The 17,766-nt window shown below is 33.4% G+C and overlaps 1 protein-coding gene across 2 annotated transcripts in view; it reads right to left on the bottom strand.

Moving 5' to 3' along the window:
- The window catches only part of LOC108907801 (titin), a 51,078-nt gene that overhangs the window by 21,529 nt on the left and 11,783 nt on the right, over window positions 1-17,766 (bottom strand). For both annotated transcript variants that reach the window (XM_018711600.1, XM_018711601.1), the window contains exon 2: window positions 12,717-12,809. In XM_018711600.1, the coding sequence (XP_018567116.1) occupies window positions 12,717-12,801 (85 nt within the window). In that variant the 5' untranslated portion in view covers window positions 12,802-12,809. The remainder of the gene's footprint in view (window positions 1-12,716; window positions 12,810-17,766) is intronic.

Genomic DNA, 17,766 nt, shown 5'->3' with positions numbered 1-17,766 from the left:
GTCGGTGGCGATGCACTTGTGCATCGTCGCCTTTCAAAAATTGTTCGTTTGGGAAATGTCTTCGCAATCTAATTTATATTTTTCTGCCTTTTTTTGAAATAATTATTATTGTTTCGATTATTTGCCCCTAGACGCAAACTATGATAGAAAATAATAGAAAGAAATGAGATTATACCAACAGGTGGCAAAAACATTCTTGCGCGCTACTGGCAAAAATACGATTGTGTCATTTTTGAAATGAAAATTTTATTTTGATAAAAAATAATCTCTTGACTGTTTTTCACAGTTGGTTAACAACAACGATGTGAAGTTTTAAATTTATCTAAACGTAAACAAATTGTTAATTTGTACGTAGTTGTTACTGTTGCTGCTGCTGCTGCTGTTGCACATGTTATTGCTGTCGTTGTTGTTGTTGTTGGTGTTGTAGTTGTTGCTATTGTAGATCAATAGCATCAATAACAACGACAACAACAGCAGCGGCAACTATAACTACTACTGCTGCTACTACCAATACTACTACGGCAACAACAACTACAACAACAATAGCGGCAGCACCAGCAGGATCAATAACAACAAATACACGAACATCTAATCTAAGGCGACGACGCTGATAACGCTCTTAAAACTTGTTATTGAACTGATTCCCTTAGTCGACAGTATGCGTAAGCAGGATACGAAGCGTTCTGGGTTGGGAAGGAATGCTTTGACTACAACAGTAAGGAATCTCTGACTACTTCGTAAGGAATACTCTGATCATAGATACAATTCACTCCAGTTTCCAATGCATGTCAAGAAATCTTCTATCCATGGGGTAAAAATCCCGCCAGAAATACGAAACCATAGACATGAGATCGCTAGAAGCTAGAATTTCACTAATGTTTCGAAATTTTCTAAAAGTTCTACGAAGCCACCAAACATCATCCGCCGTATCAGACTATGCTAACAGAGCATCCTACTCTGCGCGAAGGTTTTCAACACAAAACTCAATTTCAAAATGGCATAACTCGGTAAAAAAAAATCTTACTTGATTTTTTTTCAAATTGCTTGTCAGAAAGTGCACTTTACGACGGTATGTGTTATTTTCGAAAAAAAAATTTGGCGATCTCAATTGAAGAACCAACAAGTTGGCAATATTTACCAGGTGCGATCGCTGACGCAGCAAGTTGGCATTGAAATATTTGTAAAACTTGTTCTCATATTTATTTAACCATACCATATATAGGTCTGGTCGCCCAGTTGAAGAATGAGCGCGCGGGCAAACGCGGCACAAACACAGCCGGACTTGGCGACCTGGCCATAAATTCAGTCGTCAACAAATGGCCTAGCAGTGCAGTGCAGCAGTGCGGAATTTGGTGTGATTCAGGTAATTTTAATTTATTATAGGCACCTTCTATTAGTCATTCATATTACAATTACGAACGGGAGAAATAAGTGGGATATTTTGTTTACTAATATTATTACAACATGGCATTTTGGAGACCTTTTGAAACGGAACCAAACGAAATTTACCATCAATATAATAAAACTGTTTGAGGACATAAATAATTAAAATATGTTGTTGGACAAATGAACAGATAATAGAAATTTTCTACACATTATATACAAATTATTATAATTTTTTTACCTTTAGCAGAAAACTTTTTTAGGGACGCTTATGAAACTCTTTAAATTTTATTGCTAGGCGTTTTTATACATGTTCGACTGACTTCGAAAAGACATGTCAAGCAATCATATTATAAAAAAAATACTTGAGCTTTATCTGGACACGGACATGCGGCATCAATTTGCATCCATTTCGCATAGATTTTGTCTTAAAGTACAGATAATTGCCTGCAAAATTAAAACAACGTCTTGATACGATGAAAATGAACGGAGCCATGCGCATTAGAAAAATAGCAAAATTTCGATGAAATATTTTGTTGCAAAGTGTCATAATTTTTACGTCTTCAAAGAATTCCTAAATTTTCGTGGTTAAAATTTAACCACTCGTATTTACGTTTTACGAATAGGTTATTAATTCTATTTCTTATGTAATTGACCTTTGTCTCTTACGCCACCATCTAGAGACGATCATAAAACTTTTCCCCTGAATCTTCCATCTGCCTACTCCTGTGTCAGGTGTCTAATAAAGTAGCTGATTTAAATCTTCGTAAATATTGAACATCTACGTTTTTTAATAACAGTTTTCACAATTCGAATTGCCTACATCAGCAAATTCGGATTGGGCGACCTAAGAAACATGTAAGTATATTACTTCGGCTTTCTGAAGAACTTTTTTCAATATTAGTACCACTCTTATGAAAACGCTAAAGTACCTAACTTCATTCAATGTAACCGCGAATAAAAAAGATTTTTCAAAACTGAAAAAAGCGTTTTGAAGAGTAAGAGTGGTAGTTTTAGAGAGCATGATTCGTTTTTAGAAAAAAAAAACATTTTCGCTATGTGATATAAGCTCAAATATAGCAAAAACCGTATTTTTTTGCACTTTTAGGTTAGGATATCTCGGAAACGCATACCAAAAACCTTCGGGCAAGTGAGGTCTGGTTTTTGGGTGTGAAAATTGTTGCCCTGTGTATTGAAAAGGAAATAATGATTCAGGAAATAAATGTACGGATTGCACCCTTTCTACAGGGGGATGTAGACGGTCTGCTGCATTTATGTAAGCATTATATCGCGTCTGACTGTTGGTTGCCGCGCTAACGCGCGAAGCATTCGTCTAGTAACTGACGTCACGAACTCTAGCCTGGTGTACAGGCAAATTTCGCATCCTGGTATCCGTTGGAAATTTAAAAATTGCCTTATTCCGGGAAAATATCCTTCCAGATAACCGTAAATCATGCTCACGCTGTCGTGAACGAGATGTTTGCGCAGCCGTCTCGGTTCTGGCTCTAATAGTGAAATCTTGGCATCGCCCGAGGTGAACGATGTCTGGCCCTCGGTTCGTGAACTTGGGAACACGGCGTGCCGTCGTCGTCGACGGGCCGCAGGTACACCGGGTAACTGTAAATTCAGTTACATAATCACGATCAGGGCATATTGCAATTTTTGAATGCACAAACGGCATGTCTCGCGACGATATGGGAAAGGGACGGTCGCAGTCCGTTTAAGATGTATGAAAGTGTGGTGGTCCGAGCGATACGTCAAGGCGGCGTGGGAGACGGCAAAGAGACTGCCTGGGAGGTCAAGCCGCGAACCGTGGCCAGACGGATACAATCGCAATGTCCAGGGGCGTGCGGCGTTTCCGAAATGTTTGAAAATGGTTTTGCGGCAGGGTATTCTCAATTAATAACCATGAGTGCTTCCTGAAGGACTAATTTTTTAATTTATAATTGTAACATTACTTTAAATTAAATAATTATTGTTTTGTGGTTTCCGAAGGTGTCTTAAGTTTGCTTGCTGTTGTAAAGACTGTTAAAATTTACCGTTAATATGTTTGTTAATTTAAACAAATGCTTTAAGTTGATTATTTATAATAATATTAGCATTAACTTATTACTAGACAACCAAAACCAATACAAATAAATAGAATACACTTATGGTTAGGTCTCTTCACACCAATGGAATCCATAAATTAATTTAATAAATTCGCAGAAAAAGTGAAAAAAATGCACTAAATTCTTAAAGAGAAGTTTAAAAACGTACGTAATATCAAATAATCGAAATATTCCTCGTATAAATAAAAGCAATACTTTAGTTTTAAAATCTTTTAAATCATCTGTGTCTTTAAGAGACTGAGACAACTTGTTATAAGTCTTAAATAAATAGAAACAAGAGATTATCTAAATAAAGCCAGAGCCTACTGGACTATTTTAAGAATTTAAATTTCATCTAACGAATTACATAAAATCGTTTTTTATTTTTTTTTCTCGATAACGGTCGCAGATACGAAAAAATCATGAGAGGCAAAAAAGTTTCTCAACAAAACATAAAATCCAATTTTGGTTTTAGAATTTACCAGCGGCGCACCGCACAAAAGTTCAGAGGAAGAAAAGGGGGCAAGGACCCCGAAAAAATATCACTCTGTAGAATATCACGACCATTTGGCATGTCCAATAATGTATGTCCTACAGCGTAACCTATATTCCAAATTTGAGCTAAATATCTCAAAAACTGTGGGAGCTATAGAGAAAAAACTAAAAAAATCATAAAATTTCATCACCTTGTAGATCGGTAACGAAGCGTTTGCGGACCATGTTTATATGAACTTTTAGTCGTGAAATAAGCCAAAGAATTACCCCCTTCCTTATGTACATGATATTTAGGAACACCCTGTACTTTAGAATCAGATAAACTTATTAGAAAAAGATACGTCAATTGTAGTTTTTAAAATTAAAATTAGTTAAATTTCAAAATGTTAACTAGGTAAGTAAAGCCTTTTTTATTTTTCGTTTATTTTGGAAGAACATATTTTCTTACTAACACTCGAATTTTTTACTCTATTTTGAAGGTATTTAGTTAATTCATTGTTTGACTTCATATGATAATATTTTTCGAAAAACTTTTTTTAATTTGTTTGAATTAGCTTAACATCTTTAAAATAAAGTAAAAAATTACTTTTAGAAGCCTGAAAATTAGAATTTTTTACATTTCCCTACATCGATGTCATGTTTTATTATGTAGGCAGTACCAACAAAAGCCAATGGTAGTACCTACAAGTCGCTAGAAGCTTAAATTATTTAAATGTATCAGAATCATATTTGCAGCAACAAAAATAAGACCAAAGAGGAACAATCCTGTTGCGAAAAATAGCAGTTGGCAACCCAACCGTCGTTTTCAAGTTCGCACGTGATTCGTCTTAATTTCATTACCAAATTCGAAAATTCTAGAATATCGGCGCACAGGAGCGACGTGAGCGGAATGGCGATAAAACGATTTATATAAAAGATGCATTCCTATCGATGTTCCAAGTAGAAGCCGCACAGAAATAGAATGTTTTAACAAGAATAATATTTATGAATGGGAAATTCATCGATCAATGGAGTTGGCGATTCTTAAAACAATTTGCCATTAAAATTCACCACATGCGCACCTAATCGAATATGCGATGTGAATGGTGCTGTATTACATCTGTTCTATAAAATGTTGACAACACAATTTACTGGTTCACATACCAAGTAACCTCAAAAAATAATCGCCATGTTCCAGTTCATCGGCGGTGGAAGAATTTTAAGAGCGTGGCAACCTTCTTATAGAATTTATGATTCAGAATGAACGTATTTCTAAAATCTCCATTACACTTCCTTCGAGATAATCGTTAGTTTTTTAAAAGCGTGTGTATTATATTTCGGCATTGCGCTAATTCAAACAAATTAAAAAAAATCGTATTCCCCTTCTTCAATTTAGTCGTATTATTCCATGGTGAAAGCAACCATTTCAGTAAAAAATGACTTTGGTATTAGTAAATATAAAAAACTTTTTTAAAACAAAAAGGTAGAAATCATATTCCAAAAAAGTCCAAAACTCTTTCACAGAAAAAAAATACTTCACTTATTACTAAATGCACCGGATAAAATCTACTTGATGATGAAGATATATAATTTTCTAGCTCTTCAAACATAATTTCATTATATAAATGTAGTAATTATTTTAGATTTGTGTTGTGTTTGGTATTGCTGGAACTTCACGTAATGAAGAACTTTTGAATTTAAAAGTAAGTGACATAGAGTACAAAGAAACAATTCTGGTTGTTCATGTAACTAAAACAAAGACCAACAGGCCTCGAATATTTGTGAATATTTGGCTCTGCATTATAAACAGACGACCCACGACCGATTTTCCCTAACTTATAGAAGTGGTAAATGCACAGTCCAGCCAGTTGGAATCCATTTCAATTTCCAATTTAGAATTGTTTTTTTCTCTAATATGATTTAAATTTAACTATTATTGAGTAATTTTTTATTCAGACTTGGTTTTTAATTCATTTTAATTGAGTGCAAAAATAAATAACTCATAAATTATTATTAGTTAGGATATACAGGCTTGAAATTAATCATCTTTACTGACTTAGGGTCAAATGGGGTAATAGTAAACAAGAGGTAAATGTAAACACGCTAACAACATTTGAATTTGGCGGTTTATAACTTCCTTTCTTATAGGGTAGGATGCTGCCATGTTTTCTGTATTCAGTCCCATTCAGTCTCATGTAAATCGTTGAAGCTGATGTATTGTGATTTTTAAAATTTTGTTTCTGTGAGAACTCGAAACTATTTTTTTTAATTCGATTGTGTTTGATTAACACAGAAAATCAGTTTTTTAATAATTTTGAACAAGTAAGATGGTTTTCATCGTAGACTGTTATTGTTATGGATATATATATAACTAAGTGATTGACCTAGGAATGTCAGGTTATATTGCATGCAATAATCATGTAGGTGTTTACATTTGCCCCAGACTTTTGCAAATGAAGGGGCAAAGGTAAACACAATTTTGGGGAAAATGTGAACGCGTATGCCTACGTATTCTTTTATATTTTTAGTTTACAATGGTTCGCAATTATATCAGGAAAAGACCTATCATTCAAAGGTACTCTGATGCCGACTTAGTCAATGCCGTCAATGATGTGATGAATCGAAATAAGAGTTATAGAGAGGCACAGGTTACATACAATGTCCCGATTGCGGGTCTAGAAAAATGACAAGTTACAAATATGTTTGTGTAGTTAAAGAAAATGACGAAACTGACGACGAAATTGCTATTGTACGACTGCGAGCACTTTATGAAAACTGCTTTGATTTTTACATTAATGAGAATCTCGTATCATATATAAAAATGGACATGGTGGAAGCTATTCTTCCTCAGCCTGTGACAAAAAACGTAAAATTATTTATTCGTTCACTGGAAAAGTAGATGTGTTTGAGAAACCATGATTATAATCCATTTGTATTTATTATTTGTATCTAGTGTTTTCTTTATTTTTTTTTTAAATAAATAAATATTTCTTAGCAGAACATTATAATATGTACCTACACCTAACTTTATTGATAAATGTTCATTTTGGGGAAATTGTAAACAGCCATGTTATGGGATAAACTAATACAAACAAGCTCCAGTACCATCATTTGTTCCGTATTACCCCACCTAAGCAAGTCTAGATTTCAATATAGAAGAATTTAATTCGTTTACATTTATCCCCATACTCGTTTACAATTACCTCGATATTTTCAAAAAAATAAAAAAAAATCGGGAAATTGTAAACATAAAATATTTTTTTGTTGGATCACTTTGTTGTATTGACAAATAAAATATAAGATATAATATACTCACGAGAATTACCTTATTTAAAGAGAACACTTTATATATCATACTTTTTTGTTTACGATAACCGGAATTGCATTTAATCAAAACCGTTTACAGTTCCCCCAGTTAACCCTGCTACATAAATAACTATTATTGTACATAAATAAACTAAAAATATTCGTTAATGTCAAACCATTTATACTGTAACGTGCGGTGACGAAGTTTTTGGGAAAAATGGTAGAAATGCTATGCAAATGTGATATTAAAAACTGTAAATTTTGTGGTATTACCATAAACACATGTTTTCTGCTTCAGATGGTTTCTGCTCAATATTTATTTTCCGCGAAATTAGTGTCTGTTTTTGTATTATTTTCCTTGGCTACATGACTATTTGAACTGCTTATTGACCTTTCATTATTTCATTTGCTGATTAATTTTTCTAATAAAGTGCTCTAAAACATCAAAGATCATGAATCTATACTATGTAAATATTATTTCTGTATATATTTTTTCACGGCTATAAAATTTAGCTTGTGCCTTTAAGCCGATTAGAATTTTTCTAATCAAGATTTGCCGAACTGTAGAAACAACTCGAAACTTTAGCAAACACTATTTTACTAACGTTTTAAACTATGAACACGAACAAAGTGCCCATTCCTTTATAGCTAATTTGTTAAAAAAAAAGTCTCTTGGAAAAAGCAGTTGTAAGAAGAGTTGCGAGAATTGAGGAATTGAGAACATTTTTAAGAAAAAAATTAATATGAACACTGGTTCTGAAAAATTGTCCGTTATGAGAACTAAAACTAGTTTCATATTTCAATTCTCTAGCTAAGCTCCCGTATTAAATAATGTTTGCGATGAGAACAGAGTAAGCTGAACACATACCTCCGTATACAGGGTAGCCCATCGACAACGTACCGCAAGGCATTACAGGGTAGTAATGAACTTTTCGGCAAAATCCAAAAACAGGTAAAGTTTGCTTCTGAGGGGGACAACTTTTGGCGCAAAAAGCATAGCAAAATCTTCAACCCCCTAAGTGGGGGTGCCATCCCCCAAATTTTTTTAAATGGGAATGGGGGTCAAGTGGGGGGTCATTAGAAAGGGCTTTTAATTCTCTATACATCGATTCTTACTTTTTGAAAATCGATCCATTATTTTAGAAAATATGCAGCTTTGAAAATACGAACAATATTTTTGACGAGAAATGCGAAAATCGATTTAATTTTACTTCAAAACTTACGGTATTAGCTTGGTAAATTCCTTCAAAAGAATTCTTTTTTTTTTTCTGATTTGCGAATTCTTTAGCCTGATTTTGGTGAGCAAAAAATTGTCCGCTTTTTGTTTCGTATTTAGATAGGCCACAAGAAGTTGCTAGATAACTGTCTTGTGACTTGTAGTTGAAGAGTACCAATACTGCCGAGTCTTTTAAATTGATTAATTATGGTGTACTCAATTCCAGAAAGAGTAGAAATTATTGAGCTTTTTTTCAAAAACAATGAATGCGGAAATCGGGTCGCCGAACTGTTCAACCAACGGCATCCTGAGAAACATGCGTCTGGAAAAATTGTTCGCGAATTGGTGGCCAAATTTCGCGAAACTGGCTCCGTTCATAACAAAAAGAGGCAGGTTGAAAATCCGGTACTAAATGAACCTACGGAAATAGCGGTATTGGGGCAAGTGGCAATGGATAGTACGCTGAGTACAATGCAATTGGCTACTGCGACAGGAGTGAGTCGTACAAGTGTCCAACGAATATTAAAAAAATACAAATTCCATCCTTATAAGATTCGGCTAGTGCAAGAGCTAAATGAAGACGATTTTGATCGTCGTTTGCAATTTTGCGAAATAATGACTGAACGAGCGATAAACGATAATTTCCTCTTTAATGTGTGTTTTTCGGACGAGTGTACGTTCTTCTTGAATGGTTTAGTGAATCGCCATAATTGTCGTTACTGGGCTGATACCAATCCAAGGATTTTCCATGAGACACACTCCCAACACCCCCAGAAGTTGAATGTATGGGCAGGTATTTTTGGAAATTCCATTGTAGGTCCTTTTTTCCTTCCTGGAAATTTGACAGGCGATATGTACTTGGATTTACTACAAAATGTCATCGACCCAGCTCTAACAAATATCATAGAGGACGACCCTGCTTACAATGAACACGAACTGATTTTCCAGCAAGACGGAGCTCCTCCACATTACTCGCTCAATGTGCGCAATTACCTAAATGAGACGTTTCCAGGACGCTGGATAGGACGAAGAGGTGCAATTGAGTGGCCCCCTCGGTCACCCGACTTAAATCCTTTAGATTTCTTTCTCTGGGGGCACATTAAAAGCAAAGTTTACAGCACTCCACCTGATACCTTGGAAGATCTGCGAGGACGAATCATTAATGTATGTCGCGAAGTAACACCGCAAGTGCTCCAGAATGTTCGACAACGGTTTGAAGACAACCTGTATCATTGTATGCAAGTTGGCGGACAACATTTTCAGCATTTACTTGACTAATACCGTAAGTTTTGAAGTAAAATTAAATCGATTTTCGCATTTCTCGTCAAAAATATTGTTCGTATTTTCAAAGCTGCATATTTTCTAAAATAATGAATCGATTTTCAAAAAGTAAGAATCGATGTATAGAGAATTAAAAGCCCTTTCTAATGACCCCCCACTTGACCCCCATTCCCATTTGAAAAAATTTAGGGGATAGCACCCCCACTTAGGGGGTTGAAGATTTTGGTATGCTTTTTGAGCCAAAAGTTGTCCCCCTCAGAAACAAATTTGACCTGTTTTTGGATTTTGCCGAAAAGTTCTTTACTACCTTGTAATGCCTTGCGGTACGTTTTCGATGGGCTACCCTGTATATACACCTAACAAATATATGTATTGATTTATATCATCTGGCAACTGCCCACATGCACGGGCATAATACACTTTCCCAGCTAGGCGCTGTTACGAAACAGACTACAAAATAAAACAAGGAAAACGACCTGTTGTGCGGCAGAGCTTTTCGTTTGGCTTTAACACGTATACATTCGAACGCATTACACTTTAATTAACTTCGATGTTAACAGTGTATTTTGCAGTCGTTTTTATTAACGATGTTTCGCAAAATAATGACCGACGATTAGCAGTCGCGCGAAGTTACGACCGAATATCTTCTACCAGCGGTAATGCCGAACAACAATTACAATTTAATTCGGTGTGGTGTTGCAAGGTGGGTTTTTAGGGATCGAAAAGGTGCAAGTCGAATCGCTTGTTATATCTTCAAGCGCAAGAAGCCGCCGGATGCTTTATTGCTAATGTGTCGGAGATTCACTGGAAACCTTCGTATCGAAAATGATAGGTAGCGTGTAAAAAACAACGTTGGTATAACGATAACAAAGTTATGTATATTATAAGAAAGTTGTAGTACTTTTAAGGGCCGTGCTGATATTTAAAGCACGAAGATTTTTCATGAAAGTATTTCCTGAGGAGTTGTTTTGTCCGTACCAACCTTAAAACCAACAATAAAAACCGAAATGAACGTCAAAGCGGGCCTAGGGGTTCTGGTGGCAGGTCCGCCCCCACAGAGATTAGTCCGAGAACAATAAAAACAACAACAGCCCAAAAAACTTGTACCATAAATTTTAAAAAGTTAGGAAACTAGAAACGCCTCTGGATGATGTAATTTTCACAGCTCACTAGACTAAATCTTTTTCTTTTCTTCCTTTGAACAATTTAGGCACTGTAAACGTTACAGTTTTTAAATTTTCAGTTATTTATAGGAAAAACGGTCCTATGAACATATTAAATTTGAGCCCGAATGGTAAAGAACCTTACTTCAAAAAAATTAGAACCTAAAATGTAATAGGAATGTAGTGTAACTAGCGCCCTCTATGAAATATCCAAAAAATAATTAGACTAGCGTATTTGGCGTCCTTAAAAACCCCGAAATACCAAATTTCATATTGGAAATTTTCGTACAAATTCTATTTAAAAAATTTTATTTTGTCGCTCTGTATCTCGAAAACATATAGTTCATAAGACAAAAAATTCTTATTTTTTGTCGTACTATCACCCCCTGAATTTACGAGAGGTCTTTCTGAAACATCCTGTATAACGGGAACCAGAATGGAGAGTTTATTTGAATTTGGTTTTGAAAAAGTTCAAATTAGTTTTGCTAAGATAATCTGTGTTTACCTTTCAGGAGATATGGAAAAAGTAGATATTTTGTTAGGGCTAATCAATTTAGACTTATAGCTAAATGATATTTCCCTCAGTGTATCAGATAATAATTTTGATAGCCTTGATCGTGGGTAAGGGTTTTTAAAATATATTTTGTTAAGAAAAAACTGAAAGAAAACTTAAGAAATTTTTTCAAGTTTCGAATGTAAATTTTTTTAGTTTAATTAAAAAAAGGAACAAAACTTTTATTATTTAAGTCCAGCCATTTCCGAACGAATTACAAATGAAATAACAGCAGCAGATAAATGCAAACCGTGAAATTAAAATTGTTATACTTAATGCAGTAGAGAGCTCTGAATCTTAAGAATTGTACTTATTTTGACATCTCTGACCAACTGTGACCTCCATATAAAAATTTTAGTATGTGCAACACCGATTGATCTGATAAATCATATAAATAGAATCTTAATACCGCCAGTGTTTTTGAACATATACTTTATGCAATTAAGTTTAGTTTAAAATGTGAAATTAATATTATTCGTTAGGTTTCATAGCCTTCTTCTTGATTAAGTATAAGAATTTTGTAATTAATATAATTATTTTCACGAGTTACCTGTGGTTGTTACTTCTTTTGAAATTTGTTCGAAAATGGTTGTTCCTAGCACAGTTTGGAAAAGTAAAACTTTTCAGATTTTTATTGAAATTTTAGGAACTTGCTTTAAAAACTTAGTGAAGGGCCATTTTTTTTAATCAATATGCGTTGTAATATACCATGATATAAAAAATGATAATTGATATTTCAGAAATTAGATTTTCTTAGTTCGATCATAATCCCATCCTCATTTTTCTTCCCCTGTAAATTTAACAGAAATTTAATCATTTGGAAAATTATTATCTAAATATGTTCTACCCTCCTCCCCCCAACCCCCTTCCGCCCGCCTTCTGCAACCAGAGATGATAATGTCACTAGGATCGTTCTTCGCCTCGGTTCTAGACCGGCTGGCATGCCATTAAAAAGTTTATGTGCTAAATAACCACTCTCGTACTTGTCTGTCAGCAGAACGATTTAATAATTAATTTAAATTTCAATGTCACGTAATAATTATGCAGTTATTTTAATTGAAAATTAACATTCATAGTTTAGAGATTTCCTTTATGTAAGGCAAATATTATTCATAGAAGTACGCGAGTACCTGCCATTTTACAATGTATAAACATGTTTATTTTGACATAGTAATGTTATGATTCCTTCTGTCTGCACGTTATTTCACAGAAGTATTAAGTATATGTACAAGGAATATTGAAAAACTTACCTCCTCTGACAACTTGTGAAAACGCAGCCAGCACTAAAATGATTAAAGCCGGCCCTGGCTCTTTCAGTTGAGTCCACGCCGACATGGCGCGTCCTGGAAAAAGAGATAAAAAAATGTTAATAACATGCAAGACTGCCATTGGTATACAAATGAACGTAGACAATATAGAAATGTAAAATAAATAGGTACTGGATCTTCAACTCCCAGCAGAATTGTAATTTATCGGTTATTATGAACGAAATGAACTATACGAAATATTAAATATTAATAGATAAAAAGAGTGTAACGGAAAAATATGTTTTAATGCTACACAAAACGCTGACAAACTTGTAACTGTACATCGTGTCCAATAAATATTATACGCTTGGCTAAGTCTGACCATAAAATTTGGCCGATGCCGATATAAACAAATAATTTACAAAAGATACACGTAACCAAAAAATTCCCTAAAAAACTTGTTTATGTAAAATTGGTACAGTGGGCATACATGTGGGTAGGAACATCATAGAGTCCAGCAAAAACGCATCTCCAAGAACATACAATCGAGTTCATAAGACTTGGAACAGAATTGGAACGAGTACAAAAAAGAATACGCAATTTTGAACCAATGGCTTTGAATAAAGTTGTATTTTATTACCATCAGTACAGAAACAGGAACTGCTTTAAGTTTCAAGTTCAATATTTGAATAATAACTACTACGTAGGCATATTTTATGTGCAAATAATTTAAATTCGTAAAATATTAGCCAAGGTTTTACCTTAACCTTAAAAATCTTGTCTAATCGTATGAATCTGTAGCAGAAAATTATTTAAATGCAACATATTTTGTATATTAATAACAAAAAGACAACCGTTTGGTCTATAAATGCCTACGTACAAAGGTGACAAAACGGCGTCGCTTCATTTAAATTTGCGCGTTACAAATGACGCAACGTTTGGACTTATTTTTCTGTGTGAAAGGTAACGACCACGATAAATCGGGAAAGATTTAATACTTGAATTCTTTCATGCGTAACAAATTTACATATTCGTAAGCGTATGTGCGTGGTATCAAATTACAATAAAGTTCAGTGAATCCTCGATTTTATTTGCGCGTGGGTCGATCGACACCGATTACCGAAAGCTTTGAAACAATTATTACTCCACTATATGGTAGTTTTACCACAGAGCAATTAAACGCGATGATTTATTCAATGATAAATATCAAGTTGGTTTTGAAACGGGTAATTAGACGAAATTATCCTATTCCAACCTTTACTTTTTCATTGTTAATTAATTTTGTTTGGTCCGCAAAAAAAATTACGATTCGTTGCCTTTTAATTTGATGTAATAGCTGTCTGCAAGTTTATTAAGACTATTTGTTATCCAAAACTGACGCAGTCACAAACATATTAAAGTTAATATTATCTGAAAAAATTGCCGTGGAATATTCGTGTCCTTCCGAAAAGGATAATTAACGTTTGCTTGATTGATGGTAATTGCATGGTTACTGAACATCAAGTGTATAAAAACAAACGTCCTAAAATGCAGTACTCTTGTTCCTGTGGAGTATTTATTAATTTAATTCTACACTGCAGAAAATGAAGGTAATATTCCAGTCCATTAGCTGAAATTGTCCCTATATTACATATAGTTTCTATTAATTGTGCATCACGATACCGGCAAACGGCGTATTCATTTCGGTTCATCCTAATTTTTTACGCATGTTTTGATTTGTGTCGTGCCACATTTTTTCGTCAAATTTCATTTTATTTGCTTTCTGGTAAAGTTATGATTGTATTGAAAAAAAATTCCAGTTCATTCATTATAACAATTTTGTTATAACATTTTTTGCTTTAAAGTAGTTTCAGATTCCCTTATTTATTTCGACACATTTCTTACAAAAAGTAACAAGAAAATACATAATTGTATTTGCAATTGAAAAAAAAAGCTTTAAAATATTAAAATAAAAAATTAATTAACCTACCCTTCCCTTAAAAAAAACTGGGGGTTGCTGCACCACCACATAATCAAAAAATAAACAAAACCCTTTGTAATATGCTCCATTGAAAATAAAAATGAAAGTGTTTCAGGAATTTTCGACAAACATTTATTTATTAAGTTACAGAATTTGATCCAGTTAAACTTTTCACTCTGTATTTAAGCTTTCACTGCAAGTTTTACATATTTCAAGTAGTTTTGCCGAAAAAAACATACATAAAAATGTTTTTTCGGTTCATTTAACATGTAATACAGTTACACCAACCGAAAAATTACAAATTATTTTTTGCTTTATAAAAAAGTATGGGTTATATTTCATTTTAATTTGTGCCAGTCCTAGATTTCAAATAGCGTCTAACCTAATAAATTATTTGATCCAGATTTAGCTTATGCAATTTTTGCACTCAAGTAAGTTGAAATTAAGAACAATGAAGTTTAAATTGCATAAAGTAAACAATGAAAAAAATTGAACCTTATTAACGGTGACTGTCGGTAATGAGAAGCTATCGAAATATTCTCATCGTTTATCCGAAGCAAACAAGAACCACCCAACTTTCTTAATTAGTTAAAGAGACTACGAAAACACCGTTTCCATTTAACCTATTAGCTCTTTCATAGTAATATATTTGTTTGTCTGTAAATTCGACAAATGGACAAATCATAAATATGTCCCGAGAATGGGCTCGTAACACCTTGAGCAAACTGGCCTCAGGCCGCCATCACGGTTCCCATGGAATCTTATTTACAAGGGTCTACCCTCGAGTAAATGTTTGAATTTTAACTTAAGTCTTAGTTAAATGTGAGAGGAACTGCAAACGATGTGTGTCTTCTTCAAACAAGGTGTTACTGAAAAACCTTTCTTACACCAAAAGGCAATACTCGTTGGTTACTGTACTTTTCGATGTTTCCTTATGGACTTAAAATTGACAGGCCAGTCTCGTATTTCTCTTATAATCATTCTAAAATATGTAACGCTACTCAACATTTATCTGTTTATTGCCCAACTTATTATATTCTAATTACATTACAACCGTTTTCTTAAATCAAGAATAATATATTTATTGTATACACGCAGAGAAATATATCCTTGACGCTTATTTCAACTAAATAAAATTTCTTCACTTAAAACAACTTTTCCTTGATGGAAGACATTTTACTTAGTTTAAGATTGTGGTATATAAATATCAAGAGTATATATCTTGCGTACATACATATACAATATTATTTTTGATTTAAGAAGTCTTTTTATATGTATGTGTTATGACTAATGAAAATTTAACAATATAATTTCAGTCGATTAACCTTAAATGTTACAAAACCATATGAGCTATATAAATATTAAACAATATCTACAAATACACTACAACAATCGGTGTGAGCGAAAGCAACAAAAGTACACTCAATATTGATCATTTTGATAATTTTACTCATTTGTAATAATATTTGAACCAAAATAGAGTACTTTTACTCAAATATAGGTACCCGTTAAATAAATTCTGCAGATAAACTCGTATTTGATGCATTTGAAGCTAAATCTAATTTTATGGTTGTCGTGCGTTGTCTTTGTCTATTTCCATCGTGCATTAGGTCTTCTCGTGGCGATACTGACTCTTATAGAGGTGTGCTGTTAAAAACATATACTTCCAAAGTAGGATACATTAGATCGAAATGAAACATATATGCTTTTAAATAATAAATCGCAATAATCTCGCTAAGGATCATTATTTTTCTATTGACTCTGAAGCACATTGCAAGAGACAACTGATTTTTTTTTTATATTAAGAGAAATGTTAATTCTGTTTTTGCAAAAATTGCACTTTTTTGAAAAATCACCTCTAATGACACGAAAAGGTAACTACTTGCAAACTACTACCTAGGAGACAATGAATTTTAACAGTAATTTTTTTAATTTTTTTCTTATTTCAGTTAATATAATCAATAAAATTTGAAAAAAATATAATTTTCGGAAAATGTCACGGACATTTTTTCTAGATAGATTTTTTCATATTATTAATTGTGTTTTGTCAGCCACAGCTTCATGATTCTGTATTTTTTTCCTTTAAAACTTTTGTTTATTTTCTATTTCTTACTCTGAATTGGCTACCTATTTAAATAAATTAGTTTATCGGTAAGTTTATTATTTTTTTGGATCAACGTCTAGTCAAATAACCTACCTACCCCTAAATTGCATAATCATGTACTTTGTAACAATGCACGTATACTTGTTCATAAAAAATTAACATTAATAACAATTAAGGCAAGGTCTTCGACACAAGCATCTAAAAAAATATTAATATATGCATCATTTAGGAGCAACAAGTCGACCTTTGCAAATGACAACATTGCTCGAAAGAAATTCGGTATCTGGTATGCCCACACAGCGTCTACTTTCGTTGAGTTCGTTACTCACTTCTTGAATGTTTATTATGTCAGATATCGAGGTCTGACTAATTCAGGTTAATAGTTCTTAATGCAAATAATGTAGACCTGATAGGTGTGAATTAAGTTTTCAAGCGTAAATACTTATATAAATAATAAATCCATTGTTATGTTCGAAATGTCAGCAGTTCTGCGTTTTTTGTGCGACCAAAATTACTTGCAGATATATATTTGTAGAACGTTCTTTTATGTAAGTAAATCAAATCTGTCGACTTTTCGATATGCATTCAAAGTTAATTGATTTATTTCTTTTATTTGCGTTTTTTGGACTACAAAATACTTAATTGAAATTCACAGTGATTTATGTTCACATTTCGTTCTTCACCACGACACTTGACAATTATATAATAAGATTCTCAAGTGTTAGGTATGATTTCACTACATTTTAACCGCATTTCGTCCCTTAACAAATTTTCTGCAGTTCGGTATTTCAGAACACCCACAATGTGCTTAGACGTCAAGAGATTCTATTGAATTGTAAATGAATCTTAGGCGGATATGTACGTTTTTCTCGAGGTGGCATAAAAGGAAAATAAAGATAATCCTCGCGCGACATTTATTCTTGTCACACGTTACAAGTACGGTACAATGCCTGTTATATCTTTAGATATCTCCATATTGAGCGTTCGAT

This window comes from Anoplophora glabripennis, unplaced genomic scaffold (genome assembly GCF_000390285.2).
Source record: "Anoplophora glabripennis isolate ALB-LARVAE unplaced genomic scaffold, Agla_2.0 scaffold100, whole genome shotgun sequence".
In the NCBI taxonomy this organism is placed as follows: Eukaryota; Metazoa; Arthropoda; class Insecta; order Coleoptera; family Cerambycidae; genus Anoplophora; species Anoplophora glabripennis.
Note: the sequence above shows the minus strand (reverse complement) of the source record. Positions and strands in the feature narration are given on the sequence as shown.